The sequence below is a fragment of the Engraulis encrasicolus genome, chromosome 22 (genome assembly GCF_034702125.1).
Source record: "Engraulis encrasicolus isolate BLACKSEA-1 chromosome 22, IST_EnEncr_1.0, whole genome shotgun sequence".
NCBI classification, from domain to species: domain Eukaryota; kingdom Metazoa; phylum Chordata; class Actinopteri; order Clupeiformes; family Engraulidae; genus Engraulis; species Engraulis encrasicolus.
In genome coordinates, this window is record NC_085878.1 from 43,806,561 (window position 1) to 43,827,331 (window position 20,771).

Sequence of the window (20,771 nt, forward strand, 5' to 3'; positions counted from 1 at the left end):
TTAGTTTAGTTGTTTTATATGGAACACCAAAATTCCACCGAAAAACAATATTGATTCATTCATACATGTCCTATGTAGCAGGAGGTGTCAGTTGAGCCTGAGACACTACAGGTACATTCACGGTAGAGAACAGAGGGGAGAGTGAGATGTGGCCACCTTCAATTTAGCACACCCTTGAAAATCCATCTTTTACCACACATGCCGGTAGGACAAGTCATCGCCTTCAAGAAAAAATTGCACTAGGTGGCATCATGGTCTATGAATCATGTAGCCTATCTGTGAACTATAATAACCATGGAAGCAGTTGCTGAAAGATTGGATTGCATTGTTTGTGGTGAGAAGTTGGTATGTTGGTTTATGCTGCAAGGACATGTTCCTATGCCCCAAGGAGGACTTTATTTTAAGGGGGCCTTTGAGGGCAATACAAATATCATTGCCTGCTTTTGTAATTGCCCCGGCATACAGTTCCCACAATACCCTCACCGCAAACTCACACTTTTCCTAGAACTGCTAGGACAGCCTGATCTCCAAAAATTCCGTGCTCCTGGACACGGATGTTAAGGACACGAAATCCGTGTCCAGGAGCACGGATTTTGCCAAAATTCCATGCTCCTGGACACGGAATTGTTTTCCGTGATGGGCACACGGAAGTGCTTTCTATAGGCTATTACCACAGCACTGTGTTAACTCTATCATTAGAAAATACATACCAAATGCTAATCCTAAACAAAATAATGCTATAGCAATTTAAGTTGTGCCCTGACCAAAACATTCCCTAACCTTAACCTGTCATATTTTTGAGAAATACCTTTTCCAGTTGGTTGCTAGGCTATCAAACTCATATAATGAATGAAAGAAAACTAGCTGTGCCCAGACTAAAACAATCCCTAACCCTAACCTGTCAGTAAGAAATGTTTTTTTTAGACAAAATATTTGAAATTAGAAAAATCCTGAGAAAACACAAGACTGTGGAAATAGCCTATAGAAAGCACTTCAAACAATTCCGTGTCCAGGAGCACGGAAAACAATTCCTTGTCCAGGAGCACGGAATTTTGGCAAAATCCGTGCTCCTGGACACGGATTTAGTGCCCTTAACTCCGTGTCCAGGAGCACAGATTTTTTGGAGATCATGCTGCTATGCACCAAAGATAGTTCTACAAAGTAAAAACACAGGTTTTTTTTTTACCTAAGTGATGCACATGAATAGCTGCGTATAGGCATATAGCCAGGGGCAGGGCCAGGCCCCAACACAAATAGGCTACCTGTTTGGGCCTATGGATAGCGCCTCTGCTTGACCGACCCCGGAAGGTGTGACGTACCTACCTAAATGACCACACGAGGGCAACAAGAGCCTGTGTAAGAAGCTGGGACAAAGCCAAGATTCCAGAGCTTGCAGACAACAGATGCTGTTCTCAGGAGAGGGGGTCATTTGAAAAGATTCATCTCTAGGCCTGAGGAAAACCAAACAACACCAGTCTTTATTATTATGTAGATCATAAAGTTCAGTGTTACATAGCCTACCAATGGGCTATAGTCTAATTCAAAAACATCTGGTCCAAGCACAGCTGCCTTGAATATTTGAGGGGTTTAATCTATTGTGGTGTTTTTCTCAAATGCATAAGTTATGAGTCATTAAAATATGCATACAGAGCAATTTCAGCTGCTCTAAAAGAGACTCCATGCAAACAGCATTTACAGTAACCGCCTAGAATTGTTTTGTTGCGCGTGCGTATGTGGCAACATAATTAGGCTACTGTCTTCTTCAACAATCTGCTGTTCCGTTACATGAGAAAAGAAAAGGTCTCAGCCCGCGGACAGCTTGTACAGCTCACACGTGTCGCCGTTAATCCGGTCTGCCAGCTTACTTGGTAGGCTATTCGTCTCTCGTCTCCAGTTGAAGTCCTCCTTGTGAATGCCAGTGCCTGACTCCCACCATCGGAAAATATAACGGAAGCGTCGAGGAGGGAAAGAGGCGTGAAATCATGGAACTCTACAATCTTCGCTGTGCCCTGACTCTTCTTTTGGTGGGCACTGTCTGCTTAGTTAGTGGTAAGTCTCCTTTTTAATATGTTGATAATTAGGTGGCGTGTTTAACCATGTACAAAGAAAAATACATGTGGATGTTTGCCGAATGAATTAGATAAACTTCTGTAACTTCTAGTAGGCTAAAGTGAAGTAGGATAGCCTGGACCGGGACAGAAATACCATTGCTTAATGGTTCTAGGAATGAAGTTTTGAACGTCTTTAGAAGATTGTCAAGTTCAACTACCAGAAACAAAAACTGTTCAGAGTCTTCACTGTGGACTGGTCTCTTAGCTCATCGCAAAGGCCACCTGTCCTCATACCTTTTTGTAAACAGTAGCCTGTACCCTACAGACAGAGTCAATCACTTTATTCAACCACGCATCCCTTGGGGATAGGAGACAGCCTATCTATGCATCATCATCAGGCTGATCAGATTTGTTGTTTGTTTTCCTCCGTACATAGGTAATGCCAAACTATGTCAACAATGTAATGTCCTGTAAACACAATACACAAATGGTCTTAAAAATTCATCCTCATCCATACCATATCCCTATTTCCCCCTAGAGTAAACATTGGAAAGAATGTTTCCCATGTGCACAGCTGAATGGGTAGCAGCTGGTTTTAGGGATTTTGTAAACTGATTTTGGGTGAATCAGCACCCTCTGCCCTTCTCCTCCCTTCTCTTCCTTCTCTCTTATAAACACTCACCACAGCTGTGGGCGTAGAACAATGTAGAACGGAAAGCCTTTTTTGTATTTGTGCATCACTTTGTTGTTCAATATGCTGACAGCATTTTTATACATGGAAAACAACTTACAGGTCATGCAGATATCTGCCTTGATGTCAAACCGAGACTTTTTTGAGTGGATTGATAAATTGATGAACTTGTTCATTCATTCATTCATTCATTCATTCATTCATTCATTCATTCATTCATTCATTCATCCATTCATTCATTCATTCATTCATTCCCATGGGCAGTGGTAGCTCAGGTGGTAGAGGAACTGTTGGGTTGCCGGTTCGAGCCCCGCTTGGCCTGACTCCATCGTTATGTCCTTGAGCAATATACTTAACCCCAAGTTGCTCCTGGTGGCAGGGTGGTAAGTTACCCTGCGTGGCAGCCACGGCCAGCGGTGTGTGAATGTGAGTGTGAATGGGTGAATGTGAGGCATACAATGTAAAGCGCTTTGAGTGCTCAAAGGAGTGAAAAGGCGCTATTTAAAATGCAGACCATTTACCATTCATTCATTCATTCTTGCATTCATTCATTCAGTACATGGACATTTTGAATCCCTGTAATAAATAATGACAATAGCAAGCAAGTCCTGTCAAAAAATGTGGATGTGTCTGCATATTTGATGCCTCTAATACTAATTCCATCAAATCAGATGACGTCCATAAATGGAATAATAAAAGCAAGGCTCCGTAGCTTAAAACTATTTGCACAGATGATCTGGTTGAATAGCAGTAAGTGTGTGTGTGGTGGCGTGCATACATACATACATACATGTGTGTGTGTGTGTAACCCTATGTTATTCTGCAGACCTAGGAGTCTCGAACCCGTGACCTGTTGTATCTGTGAGTTTGTGTGTGTGTGTGTGTGTGCGCGCGTGTGCGTGTGCATGTGCATGTGTGTGTATTAGATGTTAGGCTAGGTTGCCTCGGTATGATTAATCTACCGATATTTGACCGGATTATATTTCTGTGAGACAGCACCATGTAATGAGGCATGAGTGTAGCTACTTCTGTAATATGCTCTTAATAACACAGGCAGACAAATACGCACGCACAGACATACAGTACATGGGTGTCATACACTGTTCTGCACTTAGACACACAAACACAAGCACATAAGCACACGCAGATGTGCTCCTGGCTTGTCTGTGACCTGACCTGAAGAAAGAATAGCCATGTCCCCAGAAGACTCAACCATGTTGACGAGCATCACACACACGCACGCACGAACACACACACACACAAACATGCAAGTGTATTCTTGGCATGTCTGCGACCTGACCTAAGTCAATCCTGGTCGTGTGACTGCTGTGGTGGATACAGTGAGGTGGACCAGTGACAAATACTGTATGCCTGCGCGCACACGCACACACACACACACACACACACACACACACACACACACACACACACACACACACACACACACACACACACACACACACACACACACACACACACACACACACATGTTTATTCTGTGTCAGGACCTACAGTATGTGGACTATGGGGTTGTTTGTTTTTGTCCAGATGAGGATTAGTACGTTATGAACCGGTGCATCGCACCCACACACACAAACATTCACATGGTTCATTCTGCATAATGACCTTCTGTATGCATTCTGGTTGTGTGCGTGTGTGCCTGCCTGTCTGTCTGCCTGTGTGTGTGCCTGTCTGTGTCTGTGTCTGTGTGTGTGTCTGTGTCTGTGTCTGTGTGTGTGTCCAGGTGACTACTGTGAGGTGGACCACTGCTATAACGGGGCCACGTGTGTAACGGGGATCGGGGAGGACCCCTTCATCTGCATCTGTGCTGAGGGATTCACTGGGGAGACCTGCAACATCACAGAAAACGGTAAAATATGTATTTTATCATTACATTCCGTACATATTATAATACTGTATTATATGTCTGCCTCTGTGCTGAGGGATTCACTCAAGAAACCTACTGCAACATCACAATAAACACAGTAAACAAACAGACCAGTTAGTGCTACAGTGTAAATTTTACCATAGTGGCTTGCTGACCTGTTGTCTGAATGAGAGCACAAGAAATACAATTCCAAAGAATCTCACTCCAGTCTTGCTGTTAATATGATTATGAGGTCGATGGTCATGTGTTACGTGAAGTGGAATATTTGACAGGTGTTATGCCCCATCTGTGCATGTGACTGTTCGGCTGAGTTCCCCTGGAAACTTACCAGGACAGGTATTTGAAAGGCATTACCAGATACAACCGTGTCAAGCTCCGGTTTGCAGGCAGAATCTTGCCAAATGTAAATAATCAGCAAATGCTGTATATACTGTAAATACTGTATGCCTTGTGCATTTTTGGAGTAACTTAAGAAACTGAAAGTGAAAACTCACTTGGGAAACTCCAATTCCCATTGTTATTGTGACAAAGCACTCGACAGCACACAAGTGCACACTGCACACAACAAAATCACATTGGCGCCCCAACTACACTTACAATACAAAATCTTAATCATTTCGGGGGACATAGTCAAGGTGGGAGGTGTTTGTTGTCAAGGTGGTTGCCTTAATTCTTAAGTGCTGGCGAAAACCCTGAATCAGCTAATTCAGGGAGTGCTTGAGAGGCATGACGTGTGCTACATTTTAATTGTGGAGAAGAGGCAGGCTCCAGGTGTGAAGTTTGAGAGAGAGAGAGAGAGAGAGAGAGAGATGGGCAAATGACTGATTGACGTGTGCACAGTATTGTGCCTCCCTATTATCTATGTCATTAGGTAGGTGTTTCATTAAGGATAGTGGGGATGAGGTCTAAGCTGATTGCTATGTCTGTTTCTGTGTCTTAGCATTAGACAAAGGGGGGCGGAGGTGGAGAGAAAGAGAGAGAGGGAAGACAGAAGGAAAAAAGAAGGGGGTGCTTTGGTGCAGTGCACTAATGCTTGACCCAGGTTCAAATCCCGGCCTGGGCCGTTTCCTAACCTTACCCCATCTTTATCTCTCACCCAACACTGTCCTGTCTCTCCTCACTGTCCTGTTGTAAATAAAGGCAAAAAGAGATGATTTTTTACATGAATTTTAAAAAAGAGAAAAGAAGAGATACAAAGAATGCGTATTGTAGCTAGAGAGATGGCAGACAGAGAGGGACTTCACTAGACAGACAGGGAGAAAAAAAGAGGACGAATGACAGCGAACGAAAGAAAGACTGATAAGTAGAGAGGGGAGTGATTAGTCATGGCACGTTCATGTCAAGATCACATCTAAGGAATTTACAACGTCAGGCAGTCTTCCCTAGAGACGATTCACCTTGTCCACCCTTATCAAAAGGGATCTTTACAGGCCAGAGAAAGCACAGTAAACCTGACAAACACTATTGATGACAGTGAGTACTAAGGCACTAAAGTAATACCATGTAGTTTCCTTACTCAGCTACCATACACAGTATAGTTAAGAACTGGAGAGAGACACTCTGCTCCTCTAAAGAGACACTGCTCCTCTAAAAAGTGTTTACCACAGTTTTAGCCTATGGCAGGTGGCAAAGCAAATTGAGACATGCCCTCCACAGTGTAACAAGTTGATAAACAACTGAAATAATCTTGGTGACATGACTGTTGACCTTTGATGCAGACTGGATCACCGGGGATCCGACTCATGGTTTAGCTGAAAAAGCTCAACTACATCATAACAACATTGTAATTACATTACCCTAAATAACAGATTAAGACTGGATAATGACCCTTTTTGTAACAACAAGCTTATAAAACAGGCTCTGTGTGAAGGATTAACAACAAATGTGATTATAGCTTTTACAGTTTCCTTAACCATTGATGTTCCTCTATGCCCCAGGCCCATGCATCCCCAACCCCTGCAGGAATGACGGGGAGTGTGCGGTCATCTCCAACAGCAGGCGGGGTGACGTCTTCAACGAGTACGTCTGCAAGTGCCAGCCGGGCTTCGAGGGCCCACACTGCCAGATCAGTGAGTTGTTGTTACCTTAAGCTTCTCTCCTCCGACCACGGCCACAAGGCTTACTCAAAATAGCTATAGCTTAGTTTTAAAATTTAAGTGTTAAAATGAAAAGTTTACATAACAATTTGCTTGGACACAGAGTGCAGATTTGTTACTTTGGCTTTTGACATTATTCTATTGGAAACTCTTTCTAGCTGAATGCACAAGATTACTTTTGAACAAGCTTGGGTTTATAATCCCTCTCTGTTTCTAGTGACTGTGTTAGTGTTAGTTTAGTGACATGTAGGGCGTGAGACTTGACACTTGAATAAGCATTACACACATACACTATCAACAACAGTAACAGTTTGCCGACAGTCACAGGCACACCAAAGACTTGCAGATGCGGAATAGCTGATGGGACTGTGAGAGGTTGAGGGGAACACTGTGTAGCTACAGTGTGTCACACTCCTGAGGGAAAACTGATGTCATAACTGGCTGTAGCCTTGTGCTGGAGCACACAGGCTAACACAGGACACACCCTTACTGTTTCTCCATGTTTGCCTCACCACACACCCACACAGTAGCAGCTATAGCTAATCTGAATTAGCATCACTGTCACAATCATGTCTCAGCACATCCCAAATGGATCATTGCCTTGATAAGCAGATTTTATGCCTGACAGAGCTGAAACATGACCATGAAAAGGCATTGTTAATGGTTTTCTGCAGACAAGTATTGGCAAAAGGCCATTGCACTGAACTGCAGTGTGTAATGTAATGTAATGTAAATTCTTGAGGATGACAAAACATATACCTCAGGATGTTAGTGTGTGTATCCATTTATTACCATTTATTATCCATTTATTATTAGCTTGTTTCATGGTGAAACTATAACAAAAATGAACAGGATGAAGAACTGAATGAGATGGTGATTTTCTCATGCCGGTAATAGTTAACTGTGACGTTACAAACTCATCACAGATGTGATTGTGGCTATTTAAACCTCAAAGCCTGGCTCTCATTGTCACATGACCATTTTGCTGTACCGTAGCTCATAATGTGCATCGTTCTGCCAGTGGAACACCGTACTAGTCGTTGAAAATACTTTATAACCATAGTACTACACTGCGTCGACATTACACAGAGTTTGTAGTACTGTACACTACTACCACTACCACTTGGTCATTTCCATTCCAGTAACAGCAGCCTTTTATACGGGGCTCCTGTTTTAACACATTAAATATTGCTCACATCCATGCGGCGTCTGGTGGTTAAGGCTCCCTCCTGTCCTTGCAAAGGTTACCGTGCTGACTGTGGATTATTGGCATGGTCCTGGTCTATTTTGGGGCGCAAACCAAACCAAACCACACGTGTGGATCAGGCCCAAAGCTTTGCCTGGCAGTGGCTAATAATAGGCTTGGAAAGGGGATTGCGTGTGTGCAGTAGGAAAAAGAGTTCATGCTGAGCCCCCTGTGTGAGATCACAATTCAATGTTAGATTTGCTGACTAACTGCTATTGCCATCTACTGTATGGGTGACCATAGTGACTCAGATACCTTAGGGTCATGACTCACGAACATGGCATAGGCATGGCACACTGAGGCCCAGCCACAGGAAGGAAAGTAGGCCCAGTGCCAACCCTCCTACCCCATCAAACAACTGTGCTACCATACCGTACATTTACCTTACCTCTTGTCTTTCATGTCTTAGAAACAGCTGTAGTTCTGTGGTCAATCCTGCTACTGTACAATACCAGCAATCAGGTCAAGGAAATCCTCTTTTAAAAACTACAGACCACATTGCAAGATTTTTACGAGATTTTCTGGTGGGTTTGTATTGCGGTTTATTGGAAGGTTAGGTTGCTATTTGTTCTTTCTACGTGTGTACTTGTTGTTATAGCCTTTCCAGTAATTATTAACATTTTTCTAATAATCCATAAGCCATAAATCCGCTTTTAAGCCAGTATCCAAAACAGTGTTGAGCCCAGAACAATCGTAGTGCAGCAGTTCATGCCTACCTATTATATGATGGAACACAGGGGAGCATGTTGAGGAGTGTTGCTAGGCAACAACATCATGCGCTCCTAATGTTCTGATTGGAGGACTCTGAAAATTGACCGGTAGGCTACTTGACTGAAGCAAGCTTCTTTTGAACTGTGGGCTAAGCTACTCCTGAAATACTAAATGTGAAATTCTGTTACCCATAACTGTGACAGACGCTTTGAGCGAACTATGAAAGGAGCACAAGCCTTTATGTGACTCAGCACTTGTGTTGGCTAATCCAGTGTTTACAACCGGCATACGTAGTGTATTTAGTGCCGTGTGTGTGCCAGGGGCACCTTTGGTGTTTGTAGCCTAGTAATGGCAGTAGCCTACAGGTGGTGCCGTCAGTGAGTCAGCCAGCAACAGTCACACATCCCTTAATGAGATTCCGCAGCTCACGCTGGGATTTACTGATCAGAAGGAGACACACAGCTGTACTCGTTTGACAGGCAGTGGAGGTCTGTGGGGCAGCCTCTCACTTACAAAACACGGAAAGCATTATACCACATACCGTTACTTCACTGTAAATGCCCAAGAGTCTATGGCTGGGGCGTGGTTTTCCCCTTTTTATGATGTTTTTGTTTGCCAGTTGTTTACCTGTCAGATACTGATCAGATACTGATAAGCCATGAAAATAAGTCCACTCTTTGTCATTTGCCGTTTCAAAGTTCTTGAACTTTCAGAAATATGTATATATTTGCATAGGAGGGTGGGTGACAATTTTAGTTACTTAGTCATTACTTATGACTGCCTAGATTTTGATAATGTTATAGCTATAGTGAAATAGCTTGGTAATAAGCACATTGCCAGTGGGAAGCTTTTCTATTCTAGTTTTCTATTCTAGTTCTAGTTTTCTAAAAAATAACTTTACTTTACCATAGTGCTACATTACTATGACATATTAAGACTTTAGCGAGTCTGTTAACATTACGACTTGGCCATTGTCATTCTGCTAACAAATAACTGGAAGGTTATGGTAAAGGTACTAGTCCTTGCTGGCTGCAAGTATGAAGAGAACGAGATATTCTTATCCTTTCCAGAGCGTTCTGAAAGTGGCACATGTTAAATAATCTGTCGTTGTTGTGACTGCCAATTGGTTGAATCTGTCTGTTGTGTTGGCGGTGATGCGTGTGGCCCAGATCCTCATTTAGGCTCTTTATCGCGACAGCAAATCTGTGCAGTTGGATGGTGTATTTCCAAGGGGAGAGAACCTGTCCCTGATTTGCCATGACGTGTTTACTAGAACAAGACCTGCCCTGCAGTCTGCAGCTGTGTGTGTCAGAGTCAGGCCCCGTATGTTTTGATCGCTTGTTTGTTTGTGTGTGTGTTTGTTATTTTGAGGGCACAGGGCCTCAGAGCTTTAGCAGGACAGTCAGACCAATCCGCTTAGTGTCCAAGAGGGAGAGGAAAAAAATAACCCAAAAAAAGTCACGGAAGCAAACTCAGGCTCTCTCTCTCGTTCTCAACAACCACCTCAGGTCAGTTCTGAGTTTATTGCAGGTTTTCCTCAGCCTGAGGGCAGTAAGAGTTGTGATAAACACAGGATATCATTCCCCCGAGCGCTGCCATTGGCCTGACTGAGTCCAAGTCTCCACACCGCTCCAAAATAGCAATTACTGCTGAGAGTAGTCATTCAGCTACGCTGGGCCCCTCCACTAAGTGTTGTTATGAGGAGCAAGAGCAGCATGCTGCAGGTTGGGATTAGTGTAGTCCACGACAGATTATCTGTACAGTCACAGATTCCGTGTTTGGAGGTGTGGCTGACGACGTGGGTCTGGCAGCAGGGGGACGGTAGGAAGTCCAAGCTCGCCCCTCAGTGGAGGATATGCAGAACTGCAGCTGAGACGGCAGACAAACAAACTGTGGGCAGGCTGGATTGGGATATGGGATATTGACTGCATATACTGTATACACAGTCTCTCTATGTCTCTCTGTCTCTCTGTCTGTCTGTCCTCTCTCTCTCTCTCTCTCTCTCTCTGTATGTGTTAGTACTGTACCTGTGTATGCGTCTGGACACACCATGGATGGGAAAGATCATACTTCTCATCATCATATGTTTTCATTTAAGCTCCAAAGTATACTTATTTCTTTCCCCATGCGTGTGTATCTGCCTCTTTGTCCATCTGTCTGTCTGTCTGTCTGTCTGTATGTCTGTCTGTCTGTCTGTCTGTCTGTCTGTCTGTCTGTGTATCTGTCTGTGTATGTGTGTGTTGTGTTGTTGTCTGTCTGTGTAGATGTTCCCCATTCCAGTCCTCCCACCTCTGTGATCAGATCTACCGTGGGTGAGAGGCTCTTGACTGTACCTCCATAGTTCCAATTACGGAGGATTCTGGGTAGTATAGTGCACCTCAGTCAACACATACACTAGTACTTATTTCCCATATCATTCATGTAAGTAGCATAACACATACAGGGAAGAAGATTGAATAGAAGGACTAATTCTAACTTTCTGTCTACTTTGTGTACCTCTTGCACATTTCTCTATCAAGTACAACTTTGTTTAGACTTTTCTGATGGTGGTGGTGGTGTTGGTGATGGTGATGGTGGTCATGGTAGTGGTTGGTGATGTGTGCAATGGGGGGATTCCGTGTAGGGTGGGGGAGTTCAGGTTGCTGTGAAATTGAAGTAAGATGGGTAAAGCCTTACATCTTGTGAATCAACAGATAGTGTCAGAAAAAAATGAACATTTATGCCAAACAGCATTGGGCTTCAAAGAGTGACTGACCGTTGCAGTTGTTAACACATTACTAGATATTTCTATGAACATATTATTTATCATTTTAAAAGTAATGTGTCGACAAGTACAAAGTGGAATACAGAAAATATGGCGTTAAAAATGCTCCATCTTGGAGGCCCTTTTAAAATTGTTAGTTTATGTACAGAAAAAAAGAAGTAGATGGTCAAAAAAATGAATGTATTTATAAAAATATTGAAATGAGTGAATCAAAATAAGGCATCAGTATATGCTGAGGGTGGTGCCAGAGGGTGTGGGAAAACTGTTTGTACAGGTGGAGGTTTGAGGAAATATCTCAAACGAGAGATTTTTCGAGAAAAAATCTTTCCACATAGACAGTCTTCATTAAAGGTCCAATGCGTAAGATTTTGCTTCTCTTCATCAAACTTGCCAGGACATGCAATAAATTCAGAATTCAGACAGGGAATACATTTAAAAGTAATACTTCAATGTGATTGTGGTAAATAAGACACATTTGCAGACAGGCAAAACCATTTTAGAGACCATGTACAGTGCAATTTCCATTTCATTTATTGAAGCGTAGTTAAACTCAGACTAATTTGCACCCCTTGCCCACCTGGATTACAAATGTTACGGACTGGACCTTTAAAAGCGTCTTTCATGTTGATAATGTATATACACGTGTCGGTATATGATATGTAGCTATATATTGCTCTACCTAGATGTCAATGACTGTGCTGAGGATCCTTGCAAGAACGGCGGGCTGTGTAGAGATCTGGATGGCGATTACACCTGTCTGTGTACGTCCCCATATGTGGGCAAACAGTGCCAAGTCCGTGAGTGCCCATTTGTTCTACCTTGACCCTGATCTTACATGCTGGACTATTTGCAAATCACTGCCTTGACATTGACCTGAAAGTACAGCATGCTGGACTACTATTAGCAAAGCACAGGTGTTGACGTTGCCTTGCTTTGCTGATACTGCATGTGTGCTTGTTGCTTTGTTACTGTTACGCATGCAGGCATGTAGACAAAAGTAAAACATAATCAAGATTTATTTTTGAGAATGAAGATTCAATGTGATGATGATGCTACAGAATTAATGTCTAGGTTAGGTGGGATTAACATACATTGGGATACACTTGGGATATGTCATAAATAAACTGTCTGTGTGTGTGTGTGTGTTTGTTTGCTTGTGTGAGTGTGCTTGTGTACGTGTCTGTTTCTGTGTGCTTGTGTGTGTGTGTGTGTGTGTGTGTGTGTGTGTGTGTGTGTGTGTGTGTGTGTGTGTGTGTGTGTGTGTGTGTGTGTGTGTGTGTATCCGTCTGTTTATGTTTTGTGTCAGGATGCACGTCTCTGCTGGGCCTGGAGGAGGGTCTGATCGACCCGTCGCAGATCACCTCGTCCTCGGTCAACTTCGGCATCCTGGGCCTGCAGCGCTGGGGACCCGAGTTGGCACGCCTCAACAACCAGGGCCTCGTCAACGCCTGGTCCTCCGCCCCACAGGACAAGAACCCCTGGATTGAGGTCAGTGGGACAGTGCGCAGGCTTTTAGGCTGGCAGGCTCTTGGGAAATATATTTGAGAAGTTCAGATGCACAACCCTGTAAGTGCATTTGTGATCGGTTTACAAAATATAGACCGTATTTCTAAGAATTTAGTGAGCTGAAAAATCGGTCTATCTCATTTTGTTTGGAAATAATTTGTTTTAGGCCTTACTTGTTAATGTTGGGTTTTGCATCTGAACTCATTTTTCCCTCTACAATTGTCAGCTTATATTGACCCCAAGATTGGCCTCTTACTTTGGTTGCTCTCTGCTTACAATGGTCATGCACATAAACAATTTGTCAGGTGATGTTCAATGGCGATGTTTATTTTCGCAACAGTCTTGCCAGTTACATTAGGATTAATGTCAACATTTACAAAATCATAATAACTTGATGAAATATCAAGTTGTCATCAGAAAGACAAGGACACAACCCCTGGATTGGGGTCAGTGGGCCAGTGGGCCTGGCAGGCTTCAGTGATGTAAACACACCAGACGACAGACAGACATGTAGGTCTGCTTACGTATACCGGTAAATACATGCACGTGCCCCTACTTTAGCACAGAGGACCAATTAAAGACCTTGTGTTCTGTTGTGTCTGCTGGCCAGTGACTGTTGCCAGGGCACTTTGGCAGATGTCATGGACGTATGGCAGAGTAGGCACATGTTAGTCATGTGCCCATAAGGCCTGTAACTTCTTCCTGCACTTAACCTGGGGAACAAGTCACAGTTCACACAACTTGCGTCCACATACCTGCTGCCTGACCCCTTAATTTGCCTTTGGGATTAATAAAGTAACTCTACCGTATTCTAAACAACCTTTTTACTTTAACACTCTAACATCACTGTGACATCTCAGGCGTTCTGTTATCATAACATATTACGACTTGATCATCCAACTAAGAATGGAAGTCTTGTAAAGATTGTACTTTGAAAAAAACCTGAGATGACTTCATGATTCCTGCTTTAATTTTAAGTCCTTTTCTTCTGACAGCTTCTGAGATTGATGGTTGCTGCTCCTCAGCTGATCTTAAAAACAGTCTAGGTCAGGCGATATGGCTGTCCGTGTGGCATATTGGAAACGTGTTGTTATACTGATAGTCATGGTGATGATGATGATGATGATGGTGGTGGTGGTGGTGTTACAGTGATACTGGTGGTGAATTACATATTGCACAATGTTCATTGAAACCTTTCTCCCATATTCAGTTTGAGTTACTGACACAATGATTAAGTCATAAAGTTGTAGCATTTGAGTTAATGATGTCTTCAAAGTTTCTTGATTTTCTTCAATGATCGTGTTCCTCTTTGTCACAGATTGACCTTCAGAAGAGGATGCGTCTGTCAGGGATCATCACCCAGGGAGCCAGCCGCATGGGGGCTATGGAGTACGTCAAGGCCTTCAAGGTGGCCTACAGCTTCGATGGGAAGACCTACACCGTCTTCAGGACGCTGGGACAGAAGAAGGACAAGGTGGAGCTTGACACAGCACCTGACAAAAGTGGCAACAGTTTACAAACCTAGACTAGTCTATACCAAGTTACATAACATTATATTACAATATATCACTCTTACGGTATGGACACATAGACACATAGGCCAAGCGAAGCGAACTTCACCATTCATTCCTATGAGAGAGGCAAAGGCAAGCGAAAGCAAGCGAACAGGAGCAAAGCAAAGCAAAATCATTAAACCAAGTTTAATATGCAAATGAGGGGCAAATTCACCTGCGGCGGCCCAATCAAATCAACAACATAACTATTCCATTTCATCTGATTCGCCGCGATGACCTGATGACGGTTGAATTTCACCTCTCTTCGCCTCACTCGCTTCACCTGCTATGTGTCCCTACCGTTAGCTAATGCCTCTATCCAGAGCGCCTTGCAGTTACAGTAACTGGAGCAATATAAGGATCTGCAGTCTTCTGCTTCCAAGACCAACACGTTAACCATGAGATCACAATCTCCCCCAGTTGCAGTGTACTGTAGTAAGAGGTCGAAAACCTGTGGTTCACTTGTGGTCATTGTTTTCCTTTCCTCTAAAAACATTTTTGCTGTCTTGGTAACCAGACATCACTACACAACATAGTGAAAAATATGTCATGGCATGACGAACTTTGAAGTTCGCAGGAGGTGTGGACCAGAGGTGCCTTTTTCCTGAAAGCAGCTCAATAACTACCATCGTCAAATCAGAGAAAGGCTGTTATTTCGAACGCTCTCTTCCACAAGTACAGTTGTTTCTCAATAATGCTTTTGGGAAACACGGTGCGGCCTGCTCTTCTGCATAGTGTTTTTGCTCAGAGAATGTGTCTGTGAGCGTGTCTTCTCTATCATTACCCTCCACACTCTAATCAAGGCTCCCCTTGCTCCCTGCTGTCTTCCCAGGTGTTTGTGGGTAACGTGGACAACGATGGGACCAAGGCCAACATGTTCGACCCGCCGTTCGTGGCTCAGTACATCCGGGTCGTGCCTGTGATCTGCCGCAAGTCCTGCACTCTGCGTATGGAGCTGATTGGCTGTGAGCTCAATGGTAAAGACTGTGCTGCATACCGTTTTTGTTTACCAGTGACATTCAAAAGACAAGATCACCCTTGTCTCTTGTCTGCTGTTGAAGGCTGTTATTGCCTTTAGACTAATACAGTGCAAAATAGGGTGCTTTTTAGTTATTATAAAACACTGGTGCTAACACTTATCACATACTGTATCAGTGTCTTTGTGCACATGAATACATACAAATAATATTGTCAATCATTGGCATGATTCAAATACAGAGAAAGATTAAATAATACATAGAGGCCCATATATTTTCTATATAATACAGTATATATTTTGTTTTGGGCTTTTACATCTTTGTTATTCAGATAGGACAGTGAGAAAGACAGGGAATGAGTGGGAAGAGAGAGATTGGGAAGGATCAGGAAAGGACCTTGGGCTGGAATCGAATCCAGGTCCTCTGCATAATAGTACGGTATGGCCCCCCAGAGAAAGATAGTATATTTCATATTGAATTGCTTTCATTTTTTACTGAATATTTTACACAAACTATAAATACTCTGAACATATTTAGATCCCCTTATCAACAATTCTGTATAGAGTAAGAAAATGCCAAAATAAAGGGCGTTGTTACTAACAATATTGTGTTTCCCTCCAAGTGCACTCCAACACTGGCGGCTGCACTAACCCCCTGGGCATGAAGTCGCGGCTCATCTCTGATGAAAAGCTGACGGCATCCAGTGCCCACCGCACATGGGGCCTGGACGCCTTCACCTGGCTGCCTGAGTACGCCCGCCTGGACAAGCAGGGCAAGACCAACGCCTGGTCCGCAGCCACCAACAGCCGCACAGAATGGCTTCAGGTCAGCTTACCCTCATGAAGACAGATACACTGACACTGAGTTGTCATTTCAAAATGTAAACTTGTTGGAATTGGATGATTGAATGAGTTCAGGTCAGCATTTCATTTTTATACACTTAACGCTGATCACAGGCAAAAACTTGATTTTGAGTTTTGATGTTAGGCAGATTTATAGAGAATCCAATACAAGAGTGCAAAGCAAAGAAAGGTTTGCTTCATAAGGCAAAGCCAACGTCAGGTCTGCATGTCATGGCATGCATGTCTCCTCATCTATTGATGTCACCATTAGAGGAAGTAGGGAAAATATATTTCTCCTCTAAGATTGGCAGCTTATATTGGCAGATCTCTTCTTACAATGGTCATGCACAAAAGCATATATTGTTCATCAAGCAGAGCAGGAGTTGTTCATTTTCTCCTTGACAGTCTTACCAGTCACATCAGGACATCAACATGGTAAAACCGTAATAACTTGATGAAATTTCATGCTGTCATCCGAAATCATGGCCTTCAAACTAAATGCAATTTTGTTTCTGTCCCCATCCGTCTTGTATGCCAGGTGGACTTGGACAGCCCTAAGCGTGTCACAGGCATCATCACTCAGGGGGCAAAGGACTTTGGGGTCGTCCAGTTCGTCTTGGCCTACAAAATTGCCTACAGTGACGACGGAAACTCTTGGACCGTGATGAAAGATCCCGTTAGCAAAGCAGACAAGGTCAGTCTTCATCCCTGGTCTTTTCTGCTGCTCACTAAACAGCACATTCTAGTCTTAAACCGACTGCAAACACTAACTACACCGAACACACTCTCACCCCATTGGCAAGGTTTTACTAATGCAAACAGGAACAGACAGTGTAAAGAGAGGAATAATGTAATATCTTTGATTTACACAGTAGGTTATTACAGAAGGTTTAGATTTAGTATTTGTATTTAGTATTTGTAGTATTTAATATTACAGGAAGTTTAGTATTTGAGGTTGTAAAGGATAATATACTTTGTAAAATGTAGCCCCCGCATGCCATTCCACCAATGGAACACTGTAATAGTCCTTGAAAAGTTAACTACCATAGTATTGCACTACTACATAACACAGTGTCTTTGGTAATGCACTTGGTCATTGCCATACTTATCCATAACCATACATTTATAACACTGTGTCCTAATGGCTTACGCCAGTAGAGTATAATGCTAAGGATATTAGAGTAATGCGTTTCATTGTTCGGCAAAGCCAGCCAGACATTTCAGCACTTTTTGCTCAAAAGCGGGGCCATTAGGTGGTGAAGATTTATGTGGGTTTGTCGGCGTAGACATTGAGAAGTCATAAATCTCGCTGAAACCATACTTAAAAAGGCTAAGAGTTCACAACCCCGCTGTTGTGGTGACACCCCTTCCAGGTTACCTCATCAGACTGTAAACATCTATGTCTCTTTCAGGAGTTTGTATGTGGTCTCTTTGTTGTGCTGTGGGTGTGGTTTGTGGTTTGTGTGACTTTCTGTATGTGCTGGTGTTTTTCACAATGTGAATCCTTCTGTTGTGCTCATGAGTTTCTTTCTATGATTTAGTACGGATGCAGCATAAGTACAACATTTTATCTCAACACATGGTCCTGGTATGTCAGTGTTATTAATGAGTGTTTTTTTTAGTCGAGTATGCAGAATTCCAAAAATATCTCTGAAAGCAGAGTGAGGAGGGTTTGGCCATAGAAGCGATTTCGTGAAACAACTTGTAACAGGTTTTGCAAACTTGTACTCTTGTCTCCCTGAAACTCCAGTGCAGCAAATCAAGCAGGAAGACAGGCAATATGGTCTTTCTGGTAACCATAGTGAAAGAGTAGAGAAAGAATGAATGAATGTGTTTTTATCAGTCAATTTGCTCTGGTTCTTGTGGCTTTGATTGTTTCTCTGTCCAACCACAGGCACTTTCTAAAGTATAGTGTGGTGGGGAGTAGACAGTTGCCTCTGCCAGTGTCCCTGTGTTTTCACATGGTTAAGAGTGACTTTAAATTGCTGAATGGGAAATCAAAATCACAGGATGCCCTGAACGGGTCACACTCATTTCCTTTTGCAGGCTGTTCCGCATGTCAGAGAGGAAACACTGGACATAATATTTCCTTTGTAAATTCTCCATATTTTAACTGTCTGATTGAAATAATGTAGCCTATGATGTAGTCATGATATGAAATACAAGATCATTGCTGAATTTTGGAAAACGTTTTCTATGATGTGGTCATGATATGAAATACAAGATCATTGCTGAATTTCTGAAAATGTTTTCTTATTATCCCCATCTTGGCTTTTCTTTACTTTTGTATCAATTTATTTTTGTTTACCTTCCTTGACACCGCAGATATTCCAAGGCAACATCGACAACAACACACACAAGAAGAACCTGTTCAGTCCTCCGTTCTACGCCCGCTACGTGCGTTTCCTGCCCTGGGAGTGGAACGAGCGCATCACCGTGCGCTTGGAGCTGCTGGGCTGTGATGAGTAGAGGCCTTTCTTCTCTTCTTGGCCCTCCCTCTACTCACACCAGGCTGGGTTTACACACACACACACACACACACACACACACACACACACACACACACACACACACACACACACACACACACACACACACACACACACACACACACACACACACACAGACAGACACGCACACACACAGACACGCACACACACAGACACGCACACATGCACACATGGACACAAGCATGCACACACACATACACCTGTACACTCACACACACACACACACAATCTACACCTGCACTCCATCCGCGATGGTAATTTCAGTACCATTTCCAGGTTGTCTGAAATCCGGTTTTAAACTTTATCCAAACTTTACAGCTGCTTGAGGTAGATTGAAGTCTGACTAGTGTAGGATAATTAATGTTTAATTGTGTTCAGGCATTGTTCTTATCATTTATTAATATATTTTGAAAATCATTTTAGCTTTTATCAATCAGTTATTTTATAGGTTATAAAATGTTTGGCATCTATGTTATTCTATGTACATTATACCAGTGTCACAGGATCCTAACAGTTAAAACAGAATTTTGCTTTTTTACACAACATGATCATTATTTGTTTACCATCAACTAAAATGATAAAATAATATCCTATGTTAGAAACTGCACTCAAACAACGCTCAGCTTTTTTTTGGTTTAAAGAATACTCGTTCGCAATGATCAATGTTCAAACGCAACAACACTGGCCTAATGTGGCTTAACTTGAGTGTTCCTGGGACTCTGTAATGACGCAAAGCAGATGGAGGATGGCGTGAGGCTGAAGACTTGCAGACTCAGAGTACCTACAGTCTACCACACCACTGAAGTTGCACTTTTCTAATTAAAGGATGTGGCCAGGGCCGAATTCTGTCCCAATTTTCTTCCTCAGGCTGCTAATGGCATGCCTGTTGTTGTCCAGTACGTAGGTTTTACTGTAAGCTGGCACCACATGATAATTACTACATGAGCTTATCCTCAATGCTAATAAGAAAAAGCATCAGGGGTCGTGTTTAAAGTTTGCTGTGGAATTTTCCGCCTTTGATTTAATTGGGCTTCTTTACCATGTGAAATTTTGATATTTGTCACCAGTGCTTTACAATGCGAGACGTATTGGCACTAACAAAACATGAATGAAATTCTGTTTGATCCCAGCCTAAGGAGGGCATCTGTTGTGTGCAGTTTATAATAGCAAAAAACATCCCAAATAATCCTAATCTATCTATTGCTTACTGCGCTGTTCTCTGCACTGTAGATGTTTCGTAGAACATTTGTGTTTAGCTTGTATGAGTGTTTTTTAAATGAATTTTTCTATTTGATTTTTTTCACACATGTGTAGCATTCTAAATCTTGCCTTTTTCTGTTATAATATTGTCATGTTGATTAGTTATTGATATGCATTAATGTATTCATTAAAAAAACATCATGTGAATGTCAGTTTTTTAATTAAGTGATACTAGCCCATTTCAAAGTTTTAGTTAAAAATGTATTTGAAGAAGCCCCTTAGACTCATTTTTCTACCATTCCATTGTCTGTCCATATTGTCTGCGCACCATGTACGTATTAAACCTCAACAATGACAGAATTTGAAATGAAGATGAACTGTAACATTTGCAGATGAATAAAATGAAGGTTGTACAAATGGACTCTGTCTAACTGACCAGCTGAACACAGTTGAAAGGGTTTTGTTGTTTATTCTGGGTTACTGACGTCCATGAACATATGTCTTCTCTGAGAGCAAAACAAAACATTTGAAATCCCCTTCCTAGGGAGCGTTATCACCATAAAAACCTTGTGAATGACGCAAACCTCCCCACAGTCCAGATGCCCAGGGTACGTGTGTGCGTGCGTGCGTGCGCGTGTGTGTGTGTGTCTGTGTGTGTGTGTGTGTGTGTGTGTGTGTGTGTATGTGTGTATGTGTATGTGTGTATGTGTTGTGTCTTTTTTGAGGATGTGCTTAT

At 42.6% G+C, this 20,771-nt stretch overlaps 1 protein-coding gene across 2 annotated transcripts; it reads left to right on the forward strand.

The window, feature by feature from the left end:
* The first annotated feature begins 1,748 nt into the window (after positions 1 to 1,748).
* Positions 1,749 to 20,456, forward strand: LOC134439380 (lactadherin-like). 2 transcript variants are annotated; one of them, XM_063189303.1, is made up of 11 exons: positions 1,749 to 2,049; positions 4,487 to 4,612; positions 6,568 to 6,699; positions 10,948 to 10,995; positions 12,131 to 12,244; positions 12,754 to 12,935; positions 14,272 to 14,427; positions 15,339 to 15,483; positions 16,106 to 16,308; positions 16,864 to 17,019; positions 18,651 to 20,456. In XM_063189303.1, the coding sequence occupies exons 1-11, from the start codon at positions 1,983 to 1,985 to the stop codon at positions 18,792 to 18,794; spliced, it is 1,473 nt and encodes a 490-aa protein (XP_063045373.1). In that variant the 5' UTR covers positions 1,749 to 1,982; the 3' UTR covers positions 18,795 to 20,456. The 2 variants fall into 2 exon arrangements, with proteins under 2 accessions (XP_063045373.1, XP_063045374.1); XM_063189304.1 differs by lacking the exon at positions 10,948 to 10,995 and having other exon boundaries at positions 1,751 to 2,049.
* The last annotated feature ends 315 nt before the right edge of the window (positions 20,457 to 20,771 follow it).

Coding starts and splice junctions, on each gene's coding strand:
- LOC134439380 (XM_063189303.1), top strand. CDS start 1,983: ATGGAACTCTACAATCTTCGCTGTGCCCTGACTCTTCTTTTGGTGGGC. Junction 14,428..15,338: donor TGGGACAGAAGAAGGACAAG/GTGGAGCTTGAC, acceptor CTGTCTTCCCAG/GTGTTTGTGGGTAACGTGGA. Junction 17,020..18,650: donor CCGTTAGCAAAGCAGACAAG/GTCAGTCTTCAT, acceptor TTGACACCGCAG/ATATTCCAAGGCAACATCGA.